We start from the raw sequence: 21051 nt of genomic DNA on the forward strand, positions 1-21051 counted from the left end.
CAGAAAGCTGATGATGCTAACTCTTGATTACGAGCCACCAACCAATCAGAGGAATGTCCATGAGCTGACCACGCCCCGCTCATTGAACACTATAAGACCCCTCACTGTCCCCTCCCGTGTGGGACACACTGTCTTGAGGGCAGTAGCCCGCTGTGGTCCCCTTGGCCTGGCAAAGCAATAAAGCTATTTCTTTCTACCTCACCCCAAACTCTGTCTCTGCATTTCTATTTGGCACCAGTGAACAAAGGCCAAGTTCTGGCAACAGAAGGAGTTTAATGAATTAAGAGGGAAGTGAAATATTCGTATTTTGATAGATTTTGCTCTGTCATTCACATGATAAACTGAAAAGTGGGAAAACCCCAAACCTGGTTTCAACTGGACTAAAAAAAAACGATTAGGCTACATGAAACACTTTCTAAATCAGATGTCCTCCTTTTCGCTTCCTGTGATGTGGTCAATCCTGGCTGGCGGCAGAAGCAGCGCCGCTCAAGCCTCTGTGTGTGTGAACTCGGCCAGATGACCTACAAAGGGGACCGGTGAACTGACACTAGTCTGGTTTCTTCATCTGACTTTTCATCAAATGAAGCTGAATGCTCGTATATCAGTATCCTTCATCCTTATGTCAAACATCCTGAATATGTAATTATGTTACTATATTATTCAGAGAGAATTTTAATTGATGGAACTTAGCAGATCTTTACAGACTATATGTATACAATTGATTGAGGCACTTCCTTCCACAATCTTCATTAGGAACAATGACACTCTTTACAAGTCAAGGATGTTAAGAAAGCAAAATTACTTGTAACAGCTGCATATAACTGAAATAGAAAAATCAGGTAAGAAGGGTCAGAAGTGCTTATAGTTTTAGTTTTGGAAGAGTTATATTTCTGCTGGTGGGGCAGGAGGTTTCTGAAGGATAATAGAATTTAAGAGGTTATAAGATGGATGTCTCAAAAGTGGGGTTTAGAAAACTGTTAATTTGACTTATGGAGGAGCCTATCCAGAGAAATCATGCCAAAAGATCATTATTTCATGACCTTGAGGAAAAGCAAAATTGTCAGAGGGTTTCCTATTCCTGCCCATGAATGCACACTGATATTTATGGAGGCCAACTCTCTTTATCTCCCTTTATGCATGCCCCATTCACACAAACACACACCCCTCTCAAGACTGCAGGCTGAGAGCACTGTTGTAAATATACATGAGATCATTATTATTAATGTCACCAAGGTGATTCTGTTCCTTCTCCAGGAGAGACTGGTTCTTATACCTAGAAACGGATCGACTGTAAGAGAAATGGCAGCTTTGAGGCAGCCAAGCTGAAGCAATTCTGTACATTTTACTTTTGAAATAGAGATTATTTGACTAGGTATTTTAAATCACACCCATCCTATCATTAAGTTTAACCGGCAGAGATTTCCCGCTTTGGTACAACGTACAACATCCTTGGGAACATAGTTTCTAGAGTATGGAAGAAGTATACATTGATTATTACATTCTTTTCTGAGAGCAAAAACTAAACAAAACATCTAAAACATCTCAAGAGATTTCCGGGTGATGAGTTTTGAAAGAAGGCATTGGGAGATAATTAGAACACATTTGCTACTTTTATTATGTTAAAAAGACATTTCACACCACAGTCCTTATTAAAGAGCTATTTTCAAGAAACACAGGCTCTTGCAGTCACAATGAAATTTTAAAAAAAATAAAAATAGCTACTGGAGACAGTTAACTAGATCCCTATGTATTTGTCATAGACTCTTCTTCTAACCAATTGGTCTGCCTGGTTATTCAAGATGCATGATATATCACAACAGGGAAATGACTGTTAACTATTGTTTTCAATCAAAGAAAACTATTTTTGGTTGGAATGAAAATATTTATTTCTTTGCCTAAGGCCTAAGAAAACATGTTAAATAAGTCAAATACTGGGGTAGGTAGAGGACAGTGGAAGATGCATATATGTCTTCAGTACCTCATTAGAAATGATCTTCACCAGCTTCTTGCACTGTTGCCGTATCAGTATTCCAAAACACTCTGATCCTTAGCAAAACAGCAATTAAAGTTACAGAAACAAAAAGCACCCGTTGACAGAGGGAGGTAGCAACAACACGGGACTCACCTTAGGCATCCAGTGGCATTTCGCAGCACCTGTGAGGAATGCAGCTGTATCTTCCGATCGTCCTGAAGAGGTGAATTTTCCCAGCCTGAGTGGGGGATGATCACGGCATTGGTCAACACGGCCAGGGTGTCCTGTATGATTGGCATTTTGAGTGCATCGCAAGATGAAAGGTTCCAAAGGACTCCTGCAAGATACACACAAACAGAGCTTTTGGACGGCCACTGTTTTCCCCAGTTAAGAGCACAGGCAGGAGAGACAAAGATGGTGTAAGCACGTGTGCTAGGGCGTGCCCTTCATTTTAGAGCATCTGTGTGAAGCCATTACGAACGTGCTGTGAAAATCTGACAAGTACGCAGAGAAAGTGTACCATGATTAACTTTGTTGCATCGTGGAGAGTAACTGAGGTTGAGAGCGCTGATGGAATTGAGGATGCCAACCAGGCTTCCATCCACAATTAGTACAATGGACCCAAGTACCCAAATTCTAACCAAGACCAAAGAGCTGTGAAAGTTATCTGAAATGGGCTAGTAAGACATCTGAAATAGACTAGTGAGACATCTTTGTTTTATCCAGGACCTCAATATGCACCTGTGGTCTGTTTGATTCACTTAGCTTCCATATAGAACCAGCCATCATTGTACAGGACCTTTCAAGAATCTAGTATCAGGTCTGATGATAACAAGCCCAACACGAAATGTAAATTTAGTGTCACTTGTGACCGTTCTGTAAGCTTTTCTCTGAAAACAATGTTCATGGAGGGCCTACAGATTGTTAACAACAAAGAAAGCAGGAGAAAGGGGAGGGCGTGTCAACAATAGACAAAGAGACTTTAAAGTGGGATTAACTTTAGAAAAGACCTTAAGAATTACATATACGTTATAATATCATTTGAAGATGCTTTTAAAATAATTACTTTTTGTTGTTCAAAATTGTACACCTAAAGGTAAAAAAACTACAGCAAAGAATAATATTCTCTTTTCGTATGAAAGACAGACTGCACTAACCTAAATAGACTAACCTAAATAGACACCATCACTGCAGATACTGAGAATAAAATATCATAGTCATCTTTAGAAACACAACTTCCACTTTACTTGTTTAATAAGCTTTCAACAGATTTTAAAATGAGGTTGTGTTTCATTTACCATGTTATGAATAAACAGAACTCACTTACTTCTGAAATTTGTTTTATTAGTTTCTTGCATTGCACATTTTGAACTATCCAAAGGCATTAATAACACTAACCTGAAAGTTAATGATATTTGCTCGTTAATAACTAAAATAACAGTTTTAAATCAGTTCTATAAAAAATGTGACTTCAGAGACAAACTTTTCCACTGGTCTTTCAAAAGAACATTTGCTGGGAATTTTATTTAGGTAAATGCAAAGGAAACAATATGGTTCTGGTGCTGAGAATGTATAAGTCAGTCCTTCAGTACAGAGGATTGGACTGAGGGCGAATCCTGCCTGTCTGTTTTTGTAAATAAAGTTTTATTGGAACATGGCCCTGCCTGCTCACTTACATATTATCTATGGCTGCCTCTGTCCTACAAGGGAACAGCTTGAGATTTTGTGACAGAGACAGTATGGCTCAAAAGCCTAAACAATTTACTGTCTGGCCTTTTACAGAAGAATCTTGGGCACCTCTGTGTTAGTACGTGGATCATTTCTGTGTGTGTGTTTACCTTGCCATTAGAACCCTAAATTGACTGTATAAAAAAATGCTTATTGGTACACAGAAGTTGCTCAAAATATATTCTGACTTGGACAGATGTGAAATGCTAGGAGTATTATCATATGCATTTATTTTGAATTAAATAATATATGAAGCTTTTTTTTTATTCATCCCATTAGGAAACGTTTTACTGAATTTTGGGTAGTCAAAATAATCAAAATGAATACTTTCATTGACTTGTAGTCTAACAACAGTATTCCTTTTCCTAGTAAAATAATCAGTTTTCAGCTTAAAAAAAGCACATTTAGGACTTCTCTGGTGGTGCAGTGGTTAAGAATCCACCTGCTAATGCAGGGAACACAGGTTCGAGCCCTGGTCTGGGAAGAGCCCATATGCCTTGGAGCAACTAAGCCCGTGTGCCACAACTACTGAGTCCATGCACCATAACTACTGAAGCCCGTGCGCCTAGAGCCCTTGCTCTGCAACAAGAGAAGCCACCATGATGAGAAGCCTGTGCATCGCAATGAAGAGTAGCCACCGCTGGCTGCCAGCGTGCAACAAGGACCCAAGGCAGCCAAAAAAAAAAAAAAAAACTTTGTTAAAAAAAAAGCACATTTAAATGAAATTACTAGTTACACCATATTTGAGGATAACTTTTAAAAATATCACATTAAAGGGTTTTTGTCTGTTTTTCTTTTTTTAACTAAGGTATAGTTGACTTACAATATTTGCATTAGTTTCAGGTGTACATCAAAGTGATTCACTTATATATATATATTTTTTCTGATTCTTTTCCATTATAGGTTATTCTGTTTTTCTAAGTACACAACACAGCTATGCAGACACAAAACGATTTTTTTTCATTCCTAAATCCTGATTTGAAAATGCCAATACATGAAAACTGAGGCTTGAAAATGTTTTAAAATATGGGTGACATATTTTGCTATAAAATACATTTCCTCTAAAGACTAAATAGTAAAAGACTTTTGCATTTTTCCATGCAATGAATTTAAAAGAATCTAAAGGCATTCTATGATAATAAAACAATTTTTACTGTTTCCTAACAAACAGAAAAGAGGTAGGAAAGGAAAGGGAGAAAATCAAGAAAAGGTAAAGGCCTAATCTAATATCTGACGAGAAGTGAAAAGGATGGGAAAGAAGATGGCCTTTCAGGTAACTCTTTATCAGGCTGTTCTCTGCATTACCTTTCTCATTAATTCATCAATTAGTGTAACCTAATTCTGAATCAGGCATGGAGAGAAGTTTCCTATTCACATTCCCTCTGCCTTTCCAGACGGCTCCATCTGTGTTTCACATTCCAATGAACTTACCACAGTACTTGACCCAAATCTCTGAACTTTCTATCCCAGTTTCTATCTGCAGCCCACGTGTGCTTCCTGGACTTACAAGAAACGCAGCAGATCTCTGGTCAGGGGCATTTTTACCACGTCTGCTTGGATGAGGACTTGGTCAAGTGGATGCAACATGGCAGCATTTCTTTTGGGGGAATTCAGCAAACCAGTTAGTTGCAGGGTGCCTTCCAAACCTGGAGTTTTGATTAGATGATCTGGACACAGAGACAAGCTTGAGTGTAGAATCAGCAGTCTCTGGGACGCTGAGATAAATGTCTGGCAGGAGTCAAAAGTGGGAAACAGCTGGGAAGCCTACACCTGTCTTGCCAGACACACACACACACACACACACACACACTCACATCTACGCATACACATTCACACTCCCCCACCCTCACAACTATGCACACACTCATACCTATGCACACACATATTCACACACTCACATACACATACACACATCCCACACTCACATCTATGCACATACACATTCACACACACACATCTATGCACACACACATACACACGCCCCACACTCACATCTATGCATACACATTCACACACTCACATACACATACACACACACCCACACTCACATCTATGCACACACACTCACACACATCCACACACTCACATCTATGCACACACATCCACACTCACATCTACACCACACATTCTCACATCTACACACACATTCACACCCCACACTCACATCTACACACACTCACACACATCCACACACATTCACATCTACACACACACACATGCATTACATATACTCACACATACATACACACTCACACCTACACACACAACATATTTACACATTCACACATATACAAACTCAGACACATACACTGAAACACACACACACACGCTCACACACAGACATTCACACACACACATCCATTAGTCCCCGACGAAGGGAGAGAGATTAGTGGAGAAAAATGGACGTATCTAGGCATTCTCTGTGAACAGAGGAGAAATAGGTGTTTTGCTCAAATTTCTCTTCACTTCTCCCTCTCCTTCTTCTGGGGTGGTTTTCTGACATTCCCTTCAAACGCAGGAGCCTGACCCTTCTTCCCCTGAGTGAGGGCTGCACTTAGTGCCTCGCCTCTGACCCGCAGAATACGGAGGCGGTAACTGAGTGACGTCTGAGACGAGGCCAGGGAAGAGGTACTGCTGCTTCCGCCCAGCTGTGTCTGGGGTTGCCTGTCGGAGGGGGAGCCTGCCGTCACCCTGTGAGGACCCTCAAGCAGTACGAGAAGAGGCCTATGGGGAGAGGAACGGAGGCCTCCCACCAGTAGCCAGCAGGGAGCCGTCTTGGAAGTGGACCCTCCAGCCCGAGTCAAACCTTCAGATGATACAGCCTCATCCGCGTGGGACCCTGAGCCAGAAACACGCAAACCTGCCTCTCCTGGGTTCACTCAGACACTGTAAGGGATAAACGTCTGTTGTTTTAAATTGTTAAATGGGGGGGGGCTGTAATTTGTTATGCAGCAACGATAATTAATGTCCCTTCCTTTCCCTTCCCTCTCCTTTCCCTCTGTCTGCTGGACACTTTTCCCTTTACAGCACTTTCTTCCTAGTTACACCTCTCATTCTGACTTAGATTCACTGCTTTTCTCCTTCCCTACAAGCCCTCCATCCTCTCCTAAGGTCTACTATGAGAGTACAGGAGATACAGGAAGGGAATCCAGCTCAACCTTGTAACTTAATTTAAAATGCATTTTAATTTAGGTGACAAATGATATTTACCTTTTAAAAAGGCATCGCTCTTCATGTTTGTGACTTATGAGATGGCCAAATGCTTTCTTTAATTTGGAATAATCTTGTATTAGTTTCCTATTGCTGCTGTAACAAGTTACTGCAAGTGTAGTGCTTAAAATAAGGCACATTTGTTATCTTACAGTTCTGGAGGTCTGAAGTCTATAATGGACCAGCAGGCAGTGCTCCTTCTGGAGGCTCCAGGGGAGAATTTCCTTGTCTTTTTTTTGGTTTGTTTTTGTTTTTTTGTTTTAGTTTATTGCGGTACACGGGCCTCTCACTGTTGTGGCCTCTCCTGTTGCAGAACACAGGCTCCGGACATGCAGGCTCAGCGGCCATGGCTCACGGGCCCAGGCGCTCCGTGGCATGTGGGATCTTCCCGGACCGGGGCACGAACCCGTGTCCCCTGCATCAGCAGGCGGACTCTCAACCACTGCGCCACCAGGGAAGCCCCCTTGTCTTTTTAAGCTTCTAAAGGCTGCCCACGCTCCATGGCTTGAAGCCTGCGTCACTGCAACCTCAGCATCCATGACCAAATCCTCTTCTCTGACTGATCCCCCTCCCTCCCTGTTACAAGGACACTTGTGATTACATTGAGCCTGGCTAGATAATCCAGGATCATCTCCCCGCATTTCAAGATCCTTAACTTAATCCTATCTGCACAGTCCCTTTTACCACGGAAGATAACATCCACAGGCTCTGAGATTTAGGACCGTGGACATCTTCAGGGGGCCATTGTTCAGTCTACCACACCTCCCTTAAAATAATCTGTCATGATTCAAATAAAATTAAACTTCTGACTGTAGTTTCATGATCAGGCCCTTTTCCCTAATTCTCTACATTCATTTTGAATTAGATCCTTTGGTTCGTTCATTTACCCAGTCTGCGCATATTAAGGACCAGGCTCTGTTGGATACAGTGGGAACATTAGTGAACAAAACAACAAGTCCCTGCCCTCATGGCTCTGCCGTCGCTGTAACTCATTACGCTCTTGTCATTGTCGCCTTATTTCTTCTCCTTGGACAACAAGCTCGTTGGTAACTCACATTTCTTGGACTTGCTGCTCTCTCAGTTTGGAACACTCTACAAGGCTGATCCTTCTTTCTGTTCACATTTACCTTAAATGTGCTAAACTCAGACAAGCTTTTTCGGATCCGTCTAAACTACCTTCCCAGACTCTTGCTCTCAGATCTCCTATTTTAATTTTCAGCAGAGACCGCATCACCATCTCATATTTCCCATGCTTTTTCTTTGTTCCCCCAGTTTTATGCAGATGTTATCAACAGGCAGCACTGGGTGAATTTAAGGTGTCCAGCATAAGGATCCGACTTACACACACCATGAAATGATGACCACAGTAGGTTTAGCGAGCATCCATCACCTCATAAAGACACAACATCAACAAAATAGAAAAAAAATTTTTTTTCTTGTAATGAGAACTCTTAGGATTTAGTCTCTTAACGACTTCCACATATAACGTACAGTAGTGTTAACTACGTTTATCATGTTGTATGTTATAACCCTAGTACTTATAACTGGAAGTTTGTATCTTTGGACTGTCTTCATCCAATTCCCCCTTCTCCCATCCTCTGCTGCTGGTAACCACAAATCTGATCTTCTATGAGTTCGTTTTTGAAATATAATTGACCTACAACACTATGTTAGTTCCTGTTACACAACACAGTGATTTGATATTTCCATACATTTTGAAATGATCACCATAGAAGCCTATTGTTGTCTGTCACCATACAAAAATACTATGTAATTATTGACTATATTCTCAACACTGTATGTTTCATACCTGTGGCTCATTTATTTTGTAACCCAATGTTCATATCTCTTACCCTCTCCCTCACCTATTTCTCTCCTTCCCCCCAGCCCCCCATTCCCATGCTTTTTCATTACTTGCTTTTCTTTCATTCTCTCACTGCTCTTCTCCACAAGGTCCCAGCCAAGACATGACGGCAAGGACCCTGAGTGTTCAGAGCATACAGAACACGTACAGCACACAGAATATGTTCTGACACACATTAGGTGCTCACCTAATCGGTGTTAAATGATTACAAGAATTAATAATTGGCTGATATGACCTTTATAGGATGATGCGTGCTCCAAGCAGTGAACATTTTAAAAGTATTCTACTGTTAGCAAAATGAAGTAATGATTTGAAAGAATAAAATAGCAGATGCAGGGCTTCCCTGGTGGCGTAGTGGTTGACAGTCTGCCTGCCGATGCAGGGGACGCGGGTTTGTGCCCCGGTCCGGGAAGATCCCACATGCCGTGAAGCGGCTGGGCCCGTGAGCCATGGCCGCTGAGGCTGCGCGTCCGGAGCCTGTGCTCCGCAGCGGGAGGGGCCCCAACAGTGAGAGGCCCGCATACCGCCAAAAAAAAAAACAAAAAAAAAGAAAAACAAAAACAAAAAAAACTGGGGCCCTGAACTTATACTGTGTGCATTTGTGTGTGAGCACATGTGTGTATGAATATACAAACGTGCAAGAGTATGCATGTGTGTATACGCGTGAGTGTACGTACGAGCACATGTACACACAAGCATGTGTCTGTGTGTGTGCACACTGTAATATGAGTGTTTGCGTGTACCACATAAATACTCTCACCTTGTCCCTCAGACGTCATGACCTTCAAGGTGCAACTGTTGAATTAGAATTGTTTTTAGACTCCTTCCAGACAGTATATGTGATAGCCTCAAAAGATTAATAAATCACACTAAGTTAAGGCTTTTAAAAATAAAAGCATTGATCTTGAGACAATGCTAAAGTTTACCAAAATGTTGCTGTAATAATGGATAGTTCAAAGCAATAATCAGGTGGGACTACATCAAAAGTAAAAAGCTTCTGAGCAACCAAAGCAATAACAAAATGACAAGGCAACCTATGAAATGGGAGAAAATAATTGCAAACCATAGATCAGAAAGGGGGCTCACCTCTAAAATATAGAAGAAAATCATACAGCTCAATAGTAGAAAAAAGAATAAACAATCTGACTAAAAAATAGAGGAACTGAGTAGACATTTTTCTAAGGAAGATACCCAAATGGCCAACAGGTACATAACAAGGTGCTTAGCATCACTACTCATCAGGAAAATGCAAATCGAAATCACAATGAAATATTGCCTCCTACCCATTAGAATGCCTAACCACCAAGACAAGAGATAACAAGTGCTGACGAGGATGTAGAGAAAAGGAAACTTTTGTGCACTGTTGGTAGGAACGTATGTTGGTGCATTCTTCACAATAACCAAAATATGGAAACAACCTGAATGTCCCTCAACAGATGGACTGAAAATGAAGATGTGGTACAATGGAATATTATTCAGTCATGAAAAAGAAGGAAATTCTGCCATTTGGACAACGCGGATGGACCCTGAGGGTATTATGCTAAGTGCGATAAGTCAGACAGAGAAATACAAATACTGTATGATATCACTCATGTGGAATCTAAAATAGCCAAACTCATAAAAACAGAGAGTGGAATGGTGGTTACCAGGGGCTTGGGGTCAGAGAATTGAGGAGATATTGTTTAAGGTACAAACTTGCAACTAATGGTTAAACAAGTCCTGGAGATCTAAAGTACAGCATAGTGATCACAGTCAACATTACTGTATTATGAACTTCAAAGGTGGTAAGAGACTAGATCTTAATTGCTATCACCACAAAAAAGATGATAATTATGTGACATGATAGAAGTGTTAACTAACACAAAGATGGTAATCATATGGTAATATAAAGGTGAATCAAATCAACACATTGTATACCTTAAACTCACACAATGTTATATGTCAATTAGATCTCATTAAAAAAATAGAAATTATTTTTTAAAAGTGTGTTATGTAAACGTCACTTGGATAAGTGTGTTATTTCAGGTAATGGATGTGATAAGAAATGTGTGTGTAATGAATGCATGGAAGTGTTTAAAAATACATGTAATAAAGATGGTTATGAGTGCATTAAACAAAGAAAAATAATTTTATTTTAATACCTAGTGTCTTGCATCATAGGAAATTTTATTTTTTCTTTATTTTAAAACATTTTATTTTATATTGGAGTATAGTTGATTTACAATATTGTGTTAGTTTCCGATGTACAGCAAAGTGATTTGGTTATACATAGACATATATCTATTTTTTTCAGATTCTTAGGAAATTAAAAAAAATAACTGTATATATTAAAGTTTCAGAAAATTAGAGTAGGATGATGGATATAGTGACAGAGCCTTAGTGGATTTTATCAATGGAATATAAGTATTTTCAGGATATGTGTAGGGAAATAAGTTCTATTTGAACTTTTGTCTTCCTTTGTAAACCTTCTCTCAAGAGCAATTCATTCTTTGACAATAAATGATCCCACCAATTTATAATAAACCTGAGACCATCGAAAAATAATTTTAAAAAATTTAAAAATGGGTAGTTCTTTAAGCCAAAACTCCTCAAGTTTTCTTTTAGGGGTCCCGGGAGTTGGCTGATCAGAAAAGTGACCTCTGAGTTCTCCTCTTTAATATTCCCAGGGAGGAAACTGCGATGACCTTGGGGCTTAGGTGAGGGTTAATCCTTTTAGAATCTGACTCACTGAATCATTGTAAGTTGAGAGTCTCACAGAGGTGATGACCAGATCAGAGGGCTGCAGGGGCTGGTAAATGTCTGTGGTGAGCAGGCAGAAGAACTGGGTTGTCACGGTCAACAACTATACGCTGTCACCCTACTGTTGCCACCTACGGCTTCTGGTCCAAATACAGAATTCTTTTAAAAATAATCACATATGCAGAAACACTGGGAGATCAAACAGATTTATCCTTGCTTATTTTCAAAATATGTACAGAATATGCTTAACTTCAGGATGGATGAAGAATGGGCTGTTCTTTACACTAGAAAGCAATTCAAATCTTCGCTATTACACACCAGGGAAATTCTGGTTTAAGCCGATTAAATCCACCTGGGCCCCCCTGAGACATTTTAATTCCCGAAGTTCTAAATCAACTGTGTTACAAGATACAGCCATCAATGTTGAGGTGTTGGCTTGTTCCAAAGCCAAAACTGATCCCAGCAACACTCTTATATTTAAATTTTAGCACCAGCAGCTTATATTAAAAGTTTAAATCAAGCTGGTATAGATGAACAAAAAAGGCCCACGTTTGCTTAAATTTTTGATGAGTAGTTGAGAAACTGACCTTTACTGTTGTTTCAGAGCCTGAATTAATGTCATTTAAAACAAAGTAATTTTACAGACAAAAGATGATGACTAACTTTTTTTGAAGAAAGAATCAAGACTCAGGTGTGTCTATGTTGGGGTCTGCAGATTCTAGTTTCTTTAGAATTCTTCTATTAAGTGTTTACAACAAAGGAATAACAGGTCAGATTCTACTCATGGGAATTGAGTCTTGTCTCCAGCTGGGACAAGGCAATGTAGCACCTGTCTAAGAATGGGGAAGCTCTTCCCAGGGTAATTTTTTTAAAAAAATTAAATTGCAGTTGAAAATAGCTTGGATGTGAAGGATACCGAATGTGCCACCCTGAAATACGCCTCTGTGGCGTATGTATAATTTTGAGCTAAAGGCCAATGAGCACCAACAGAGGCAGGAAGAGCTCTCAAATCAGCACAAGTTCTCCTTTAATAAAGGAAATTTCCATTGGTCAAGAATTCTACCTCTCTTATACCAGGAAGAGGAATATTCTTAACAACTCATCAATGAAGAAGGCATTGACTTAAATTTGCATAACAAACCGAAACATACAATCCTTGTTTACCATACTTTTCCGAGTCATCTTCCCATAACTTATCTCCCCCTCCTAGAAGTCCACACTCCTTTTCCTTTGTTTAGCCTAAGATGGTATATAAGCCCAAGGTCTACCCACCTCTTTGGGTTATTCATCATTGGATGCTCCCATAGGTATGTGCCATGCACATGTTAATAAACTTCTGTTTTTCTCTTGTTAATCTGTCTTCTGCCTGTCTAAATCACAGGACCTCAGCTGGGCAACCTAAGATGGGCACAGGAAAAAAAATCTCCTCCCCTACAGATGTCAGTGTCTGATAGTAACCATCTGTGACAGTCATGGGTTCATGTCTGATCACAGCATTTTGTAAGTGAACCATAGAATTCTCTATTTCTCAATTCCCAAGTGATCAAATTGGGAATATAAAAGTGGGCTTGCTTGAAACTATAGCCTTCCCCAATGACCTTGGATATGCCAGAACCTTGGAAAAATGTCACCAAAGCACCCAGGCTAAATTTTATAATCTCTGGAAACTGGCCCTGGGCCTCTTTTTCTAAAAGTGATGGCAGTTAAAGATGATGTCCTTTTTCTGACAATTATCATATTCTTATACGTGCTAATAAAAATAATTTCTTATTACTTTGGTTGTGTTTCTTGGCAGTTTTGTGCCCTCAAAGTATATGTATTAAATAAAGTAGCTTATGTTTGGGCCTTTCATAAATGACCGAGAAAAGAGAGAGAGAGAGGGAGGGAGGGAGAGAGAGAGAGGGAGGGATTAAAAGAGAGACAGACTGATGGACAGACCGTGTGTGTGTTTGTGTTTGTGTGTGCGTGCGCACATACACGTGCGTGCAGGGAGAGAGAGTCAAAGGCCAACATTCTCATTATATAATGATTGGGGAAAAATGTGGGAAGTAAACCACCATAATTTCTGGTACAAACTATTAGGTATAAAATAAGCTACAAGGATATACTGTACAACCCAGGGAACACAGCCAATATTTTCTAAAAACTAGAAATGGAGGATAACCTTTAAAAATTGTGAATCACTACATTGTATACATGTAACATATAATACTGTACAGCAACTACACTTCAATGAAAATTTTATTTAAAAAGCACACCCTTAGTTCCTATGGCTCTCCAAAAAAAAGCAGTCTTGATGAAGACACAGATGGGTAGAGTAAAAACAGCTGGGAACCAGAGACTGAAGTTTTCATTCAGCTCTCACATAATCAGGATTGAAGAGAATTTAGTTTTTAGTAAGCTTGCAGTAGGTGCCTTCCTGAATGGATGAGTAATTGAATGAATGAACAAGTAAACGAATGAAGTTACTGGGATATGACGATGTACAAGGATCCCAAATTTTCACAGAGCGTGGCTGAGTCAGGCATCCAAATAAGATCACGCTGAAAAAAACAAGAATAATAATAGCCAAAAATACCTAACATTTTTGAGTTCTTGTTATACACTCGGGTCTTTGTTAATCACCCAGTATGTATTAACTCGGGTAAACTTCAACCAACTCCATTTTACAGATGAGGAAAGAGACACAGAGAAAGTGAGTCCCTCATCCACTGGCATTGCACTTGTAGGTGAAAGTGAAGGTCAGATGAGTCTGACTATGATATATATGAACAATCAGACAAATGTCAGACATATAAATCTGCTACTTGAAGTTGGAGAGAGGTGATGTGGCATGCAGTCCTTTGAAGCAGAATACATGAACAGGAGAGAATGTTCTCCTTTTCATCTCTTGCCAGTTCCTTTTTAGCCTCAGGTCATATAACTTGAGAAATTTCAGGAAGTCATTTAAGTTCATAGAATGAAGAACATTCAGTTTTGAAACAACTTTTACAAATAATTTTTCTTGCAAACATTTAATTCTGCTGACCTCTTCCATAGCTATAATCGTCCATGGAAAATACTGAACGAAAAATCAGACTGAGATGAAGGGTAGTTTAAAAAACTCAATCCTTCTTCTGTCCACCATATTCATTTTAAAACTAGGTCTTATTTTCAGTTACATCAAAATTGTCTGACACTGGTGTTCCATCATAATGATACTAATGGTAATCATAAGCCCTCATTTATAGGGACAATATCAGGTCACATGCACTGTTTTATTAAATCCTTAACCCAAGCCTGGGAGGGAGGTACTGCTATTGATTTCATTTTACAGATTCATAACTAAAGATTTAAGAGGCTACACAATCTCCCAAGGACAGGTAACAAACAAGAGAGACAGAGCTGGGCTATAAATACAGGCTCTCACACTCCAAATTATCTTGGCTCTTAGAGAGACTCCATTCAGAGGTTATTTTTCATGGAAAATATGATGACAGTGAATTAGAACATTAAGACGCAATTATAATCTCTGATGATCAATCTCAAATTTATATTTCTGAGTTTCACTTGCGTAATTCCAAGTTCGAACATTCATTATTGCATATTTTCCTTCACACATATTTTCTTCTCTCTTATATTCCTCAAGAAAATCGATTACCCAAATCAGAGATTTGGGAAAATGTGCATTTCTTTGTGTCATTTCTACGGTTTTAAGTTTTCAGCAGACATTCTGAGTGCCTAAAAACAAGGTATTGCTAGGAACTCTGGGTAGTATATAGTAAATTAAGCAGAGTCTACTTGGGAAGATAAAATGTACACTTGCCTGATGAAAAATGAAATTTACACTATAGAGTTGTATACAATAAAACCCATTAACTGCCAGAGATGATATGCCATGAAAATTCAGGTTAGGAAAGATCACCAAGGAGGGGATCAGAAAGGCTATATGGGGAAGGGGTCTTTAATGAGCCCTTGAGGGACGAGAAGAATTATCCAGGGAATCTGAGCAAGGCATCCAGAAAGAGAAAGCAAATGCCTGAAGGTGTGAACGGGTAAAAATCAACGTCCATGGACCTAATTGTATGGTAGATACCCACTAAAATGTCATTGGGTAAAAAAATACATTTCTCAACAATCAAATGGATACTTATCATTTAGACAATCATAGTCTTGCATTAGAACAGTAGTTGTCATGCTATCCACCACGGGGAAACTAAGAATAGTACTGATGCACAGTCTCCATCTCTGGAAATTCTGATATAAGTGGTCTCGGGTGGGCCCCGACACCAGCATATTTTTTAAAGTAGCCAGAGTGAAGAACTACTGGAATTTATTGTATCTCAGCCTTGGTGAATTTAACTGAGTTACGGTCAGTTTCTTCCATGATGACTTCTCGCTGAAGAACACAGAAAAACTACCAGTTATGACTAAAGGAAAGTGATGAATGAGCCTCCTACTTTGAGATCTTGGTACCTGAACATCATCATGGCCCAACAGCATCATTCAATCCTGTATTTGTTCATTCATTTGATTATGTGTCCATCCAGTCAATAGAATATTCTTTGTCTGAAAGAACTGTTTCGAGCCTTAGAGCGAGCAAGCCACCTAAGAATTCAATTTCACAAAATTCAGCCATTTTATTGGAGCTGAGCTGGGGAGACAGCAATGAAAATGCGGCAGCAGAGGTCTCAAGTGTCAAGGAGCTTTGGTGGAGCTACTGAGAGTAGCACGTCAAAAGGTCTTGCAAAAGTCAAATCAGACAGAGAGAACATCCTCTTTAGGAAACACAAGGAAGGTCTGTGTGGTTAGACAGCATCTGGGGTGGGGCAATGGGCATGCCATCTGCTCCCTCTGCACTAAGTGATTTTCAGAAAAGACGATATAGTTTACGTCAAGACTATGAGAAGAGAGTGGGATGTAGGTGTTCTGTGTTTAGGATCCAAGGAAAATCTCTGTGCTTTTGTCTTTTACGTGTCTAGATAGGAAAACTGATGTTCAATGATAAAGTCAAGGCATTTGATGTTCACTTTCCTACCAAATCCGTGTCTACAACACTATGACGTCTTTTTTTTTTTTAGTTGTTTTTTGGCTGTGTTGGGTCTTCATTGCTGCGCGCAGGCTGTCTCTAGTTGCGGCGAGCGGGGGCTACTCTTCGTTGTGGTGCGCAGGCTTCTCATTGCGGCGGCTTCTCTTGTTGCAGAGCACAGGCTCTAGAGCGCAGGCTCATAGTTGTGGCACACGGGCTCAGTAGTTGTGGCTCGTGGGCTCTAGAGCGCAAGCTCAGTAGTTGCGGTGCACGGGCTTAGTTGCTCTGCAGCATGTGGGATCTTTCCGGGCCAGGGCTCAAACCCGTGTCCCCTGCATTGGCAGGTGGATTCTTAACTACTGTGCCACCAGGGAAGTCCAGCACTATGATGTCTAATACTGTCTGTAGTCAGGATTCACATTGCTCTTTAAAAATATCACCTGTGCCCTTGTGCTGAACCCCCCAGGCACCCATGCCCTCAAACATGCAGTTGGTTTCAGCCAATGGAGAAACCTGTGGGCGGTCAGGAGGCACGAGGTGAGAGGGCTGGGGTGTTTCTGTTCCCCATGCTTCCCCCTCCTCCGTTATACCTGTAGGGCTAAGACCCTTAGTCACTAGAGCACCCCCAGTCCAAGGCTCCTGATCTCCTGGGCTCTGGAAACACTGTTTCCTCCCACTGCTTCCACTGATAATAGACACTATCTGCCTGACCACCTCTGGCTCGGTCCCTTAGTGCTGTCCACACCTTGGAAAAGAGCCCCTTCATATAAGTCTCTCCAGCATCCTAGCTGAATGTGCCTTCCGTGTCCTGCCGGCACCCTGATGAGAGCAGGTGAGCGGGGCGGGGGGCACATCTTAAAAAGGGTCTTGGAGGCCACGATCAGAAGTTTCTGTTTGAATTGATAAGTGCAGAGGGACATCACTCAGCAGGTAACTGTCATGATTGGATCTTTGTTTTACAAGGTTTCATTCTTTCCTAGTGCATCTACAGCATGAAAAAACGAAGTGCAGGGCTTCCCTGGGGGCGCAGTGGTTGAGAGTCCACCTGCTGATGCATGGGACACGGGTTCATGCCCTGGTCCGGGAAGATCCCACATGCTGCGGAGCAGCTGGGCCCGTGAGCCGTGGCCGCTGAGCCTGCGCGTCCGGAGCCTGTGCTCCACAACGGGAGAGGCCACAGCAGTGAGAGGCCGGTGTACCGAAAAAAAGAAAAAAAAAAAAACGAAGTGCAACATAAATTCCCAATTGTTTGCCCAGCTACAAGGGTAACTTAACAATTTCTCTTTAAATTATTAAGATGAAATTCATATAACATACAATTAACCATTTTAAAGTATACAATCAGTGGCATTTAGGGCATTCACCATGATGTGCAACCATCACGTCTATCCATTCCAAAACATTTCCATCACCCCTAAAAGACAGTTGGTTATTAAAGACACCATTCTGGAGGTTTTCAGCAGAGAATGGGCTGAAATGAGACAAGGAGTGAGCAGACCAGTGAGAAGCCTACTTCGGATTTCTAGGGGAGACATGATCAGGTTGGCAGAGACGGAGGTGGTCAAGCTAGACCTGGAAGATGGGCTGGGTGGAGGGGCTGAGGAAATAGAGATATTCCAGCCTTGTGCAACAGGGGTGAGGCGGACTGGAGGACACAGAGGTCTGGAGGGCAAGCACAGATTGCAGCCTGGGGTGTGTTATCTTTGAGATGCCAATTAGACACCCGGTGGCGATGTCAAGAGGCAGCTGGATGCAGGAGTCTGGAGCGCAGCACTCGAGAGAGAAATCTAGATGGGATTTGAAACTGTGGGACTAGATGACGGCACAGAAATAGCGTTCAAACCAAGAACCGAAAGCCCAGGGCTGGTCCTAAGCACGCCTACATTTAGAGTCTGGTGGTGAAGGCATTTTGGCACAAAGAAGAAAAGCACTAGAAAAAATGTAGCTGCACAAACGGTTAACCTTGGGAAACACTGCTCCCAAGAGTCTGAGCTGACACCTTCCTCTGTTAGCTACTGTTTTTGTTTTGTTTTGTTTTGTTTTAATCACAGGTAATCTGAAAGTTCAAGTTCTTTTGTTACGCGCGTTCATGAGAAACAGCCTCAGTTCTCATTTAAAAGTATCTGTTTTAGGTCCATTGGTGGGTTGACTGAGGACAAATGAAAACGCGTTATCCAGACGATCATTACAGCATGTATTCAGTGACTTTAGGTAGAACAAATGACATGAAGGGATAAAATCACTTATTTTCGGTATTTCCCGAATCAAAGCAGTAGCAAGAGAATCACAGCGTGGCAAAGCATGCAAAATGGCAAAGCCTCTATTATGATTGGAATGTAAAACGTAATAGGATTTTCAGAAAACAATTTAGGAAAAGTGACAATCTTGCTTATTTAAATGCTATGTGACATTCAGTATTATTCCTTCAGGTAAAATTACAAAATTGATAAAATGACTTTTAGAGATACTGTTGAATATGCTGAACAGATGTGGTGCATTTATCTGTTGACTAACTCTTAGGTTAGTGTAAAAACTACACTGTTTTCTGAGAATTGAAGGCAAGTTTTCCTGAGTCATCATGCCAAAACTTTGGAGTTTCTAGGCTTTGTCTGTTTCAAAACAAATTTTAGAATGCATCTATTTTTTTGACATTAGCAATTTCTCTGTATGGATATATAGACTATAAAATGAATTCTCTTTTACAGTATAGTTAATTTTTATCAGATTTTAAGTTTCCCGAAGTGCATGTCTTGCTATATATTTTAAAGTTTTGTAAGAAAACAATAGCTATTTTTTTTCTGATTATAAAATTAACACAAGGTAACCTTAAAAACTGTCTATTAAAAAAGGATGAAGGATAAAGGGAAAAAAAAAACTACCAAGAGTTATTCAGATTTGAGGGAACACTTTTATGTACATTTCTCTGTGCTTATCATGCACTCACGTGTGACACTTTACAGAAACAGAACCACAGCACAAGTGCCGTTTAATATGTTTTTTGCACTCAACATATGTCATGGATATATTTTGATATCAACAAATATCTAGACACATCTTAATTTTTAACACCTGGTAATGTTCTATTTGATGGACTGTTTTCATCCAATTGGGTACTGTTGGACATTTAGATCATTTCTGAATTTCTTTTTCCTTTGGCTAACATTGGCTCCTACTGTGTGCCAGAGAATATTTTAAATACATTCTATATATTAACTCATCTGCTCTGAAGATTTTTCTTAGTGGCTCCTCAATATAAATTCCTAAAACTTGAATTGCTGGATAAAGAGTCTTTACATTTTAAATACTGAGGCATATTGCCAAAATGCTCTCCAGAAAGATGGTCGTCATGACACTTTCACCAATAGTGCCCGTTTTGTAAGCCCTAGCCAACGCTGCATGCCAGCAATCATTTTCATCTTTGGAGATCCAATACCAAACACAGTGTCTCCTTCCCATTGGCATTCCTTTTAATTAAACCTCTTCTTATGAGCATACGAGCTACTTGCATGTTGTTTATTTGAAATGCCAGTTCATATTTTTTGTTATTGTATTTCCCAATTGGGTCATGCATGGGAACAAACACATAACTAAAGCTACTAAAAGTTGCAAAGTTGTAAAGATCCCGAAGAATTTAGAAGGTATCAGAAGTAGTACTGATGCCCACGACCATTATTTATTCTTTTTACTTCTAATCTTCATCTTTTTGTGATCCTTAGTCTACTGACGCCTACATTTCACTTTTAATGGCACCTTTTAATTCATCTGTTTTCTATGACTAATACTTCTTTTTAAAATCCAGTTGGCATTTGTCTTTGCTATTTCCCCCTGACATGATTTGTCTACCTTGTGTCCTGCTAGGAGCAAGCTTATGCAATTATAAACAGAATGTGTAAAAAGACTTTGAGAACCTGCAGTCAACGGACATGTACAGTTGACAATGGATGTTAACATTTACACACTGCCTCAAAGGCAAACTCTTTTCTCTGTTACCAGAGTCTAAGGCCATAAAGCTCTAGTCATCCATGTTAGTAAGTATATCCGTTGTATTGTGTTTGTAGGTTGAAGATGGTAGCATCGGTATGGTTGAAGAGCGGGATGAACTCAATCCATGGGATGAGCTCTTATCTATCTAGTAATTTCCACCCCTCTCTCCACACCATGCTACTCTGCGAAGCCCAGTTTCCTTACCCCAACTTGCGATAATGGGAACTCAGGATCCAGTATCCTAATTGGACTCTATTGTCACAATTCTGGTTCATTATGTCTAGCTTAAAATCCCACATCATTTCTAACTTGAAATACCACGATAATCTGACTGTTCTCACCACCTCTGTTTATCCCAAACCAGGCTATTTATTCCAATCCATCATGCCACTGCTGTCAGATTAGTGTTCCTACCCAGCAGTAGGGATTCATGTCACGGCCCTACTCAACAACCATCTGCTTGGCCCCATCACCAACAGATTTAAGGAAAATGACAGAAGAAGAGAGCAAACGACATAAGAGCAAGGTGGTAGGATTTGCTGATAT

The 21051-nt window shown here is 40.3% G+C and overlaps 1 protein-coding gene across 3 annotated transcripts in view; it reads right to left on the reverse strand.

Moving 5' to 3' along the window:
* CTNND2 (catenin delta 2) overlaps positions 1-21051 on the reverse strand; it is a 434854-nt gene that overhangs the window by 179452 nt on the left and 234351 nt on the right. For all 3 annotated transcript variants that reach the window (XM_065874257.1, XM_065874256.1, XM_065874255.1), the window contains one exon: positions 2126-2309. In XM_065874257.1, coding sequence (XP_065730329.1) covers positions 2126-2309 — 184 coding nt within the window. The remainder of the gene's footprint in view (positions 1-2125; positions 2310-21051) is intronic.

The sequence above is a fragment of the Phocoena phocoena genome, chromosome 3 (assembly GCF_963924675.1).
Source record: "Phocoena phocoena chromosome 3, mPhoPho1.1, whole genome shotgun sequence".
In the NCBI taxonomy this organism is placed as follows: Eukaryota; Metazoa; Chordata; class Mammalia; order Artiodactyla; family Phocoenidae; genus Phocoena; species Phocoena phocoena.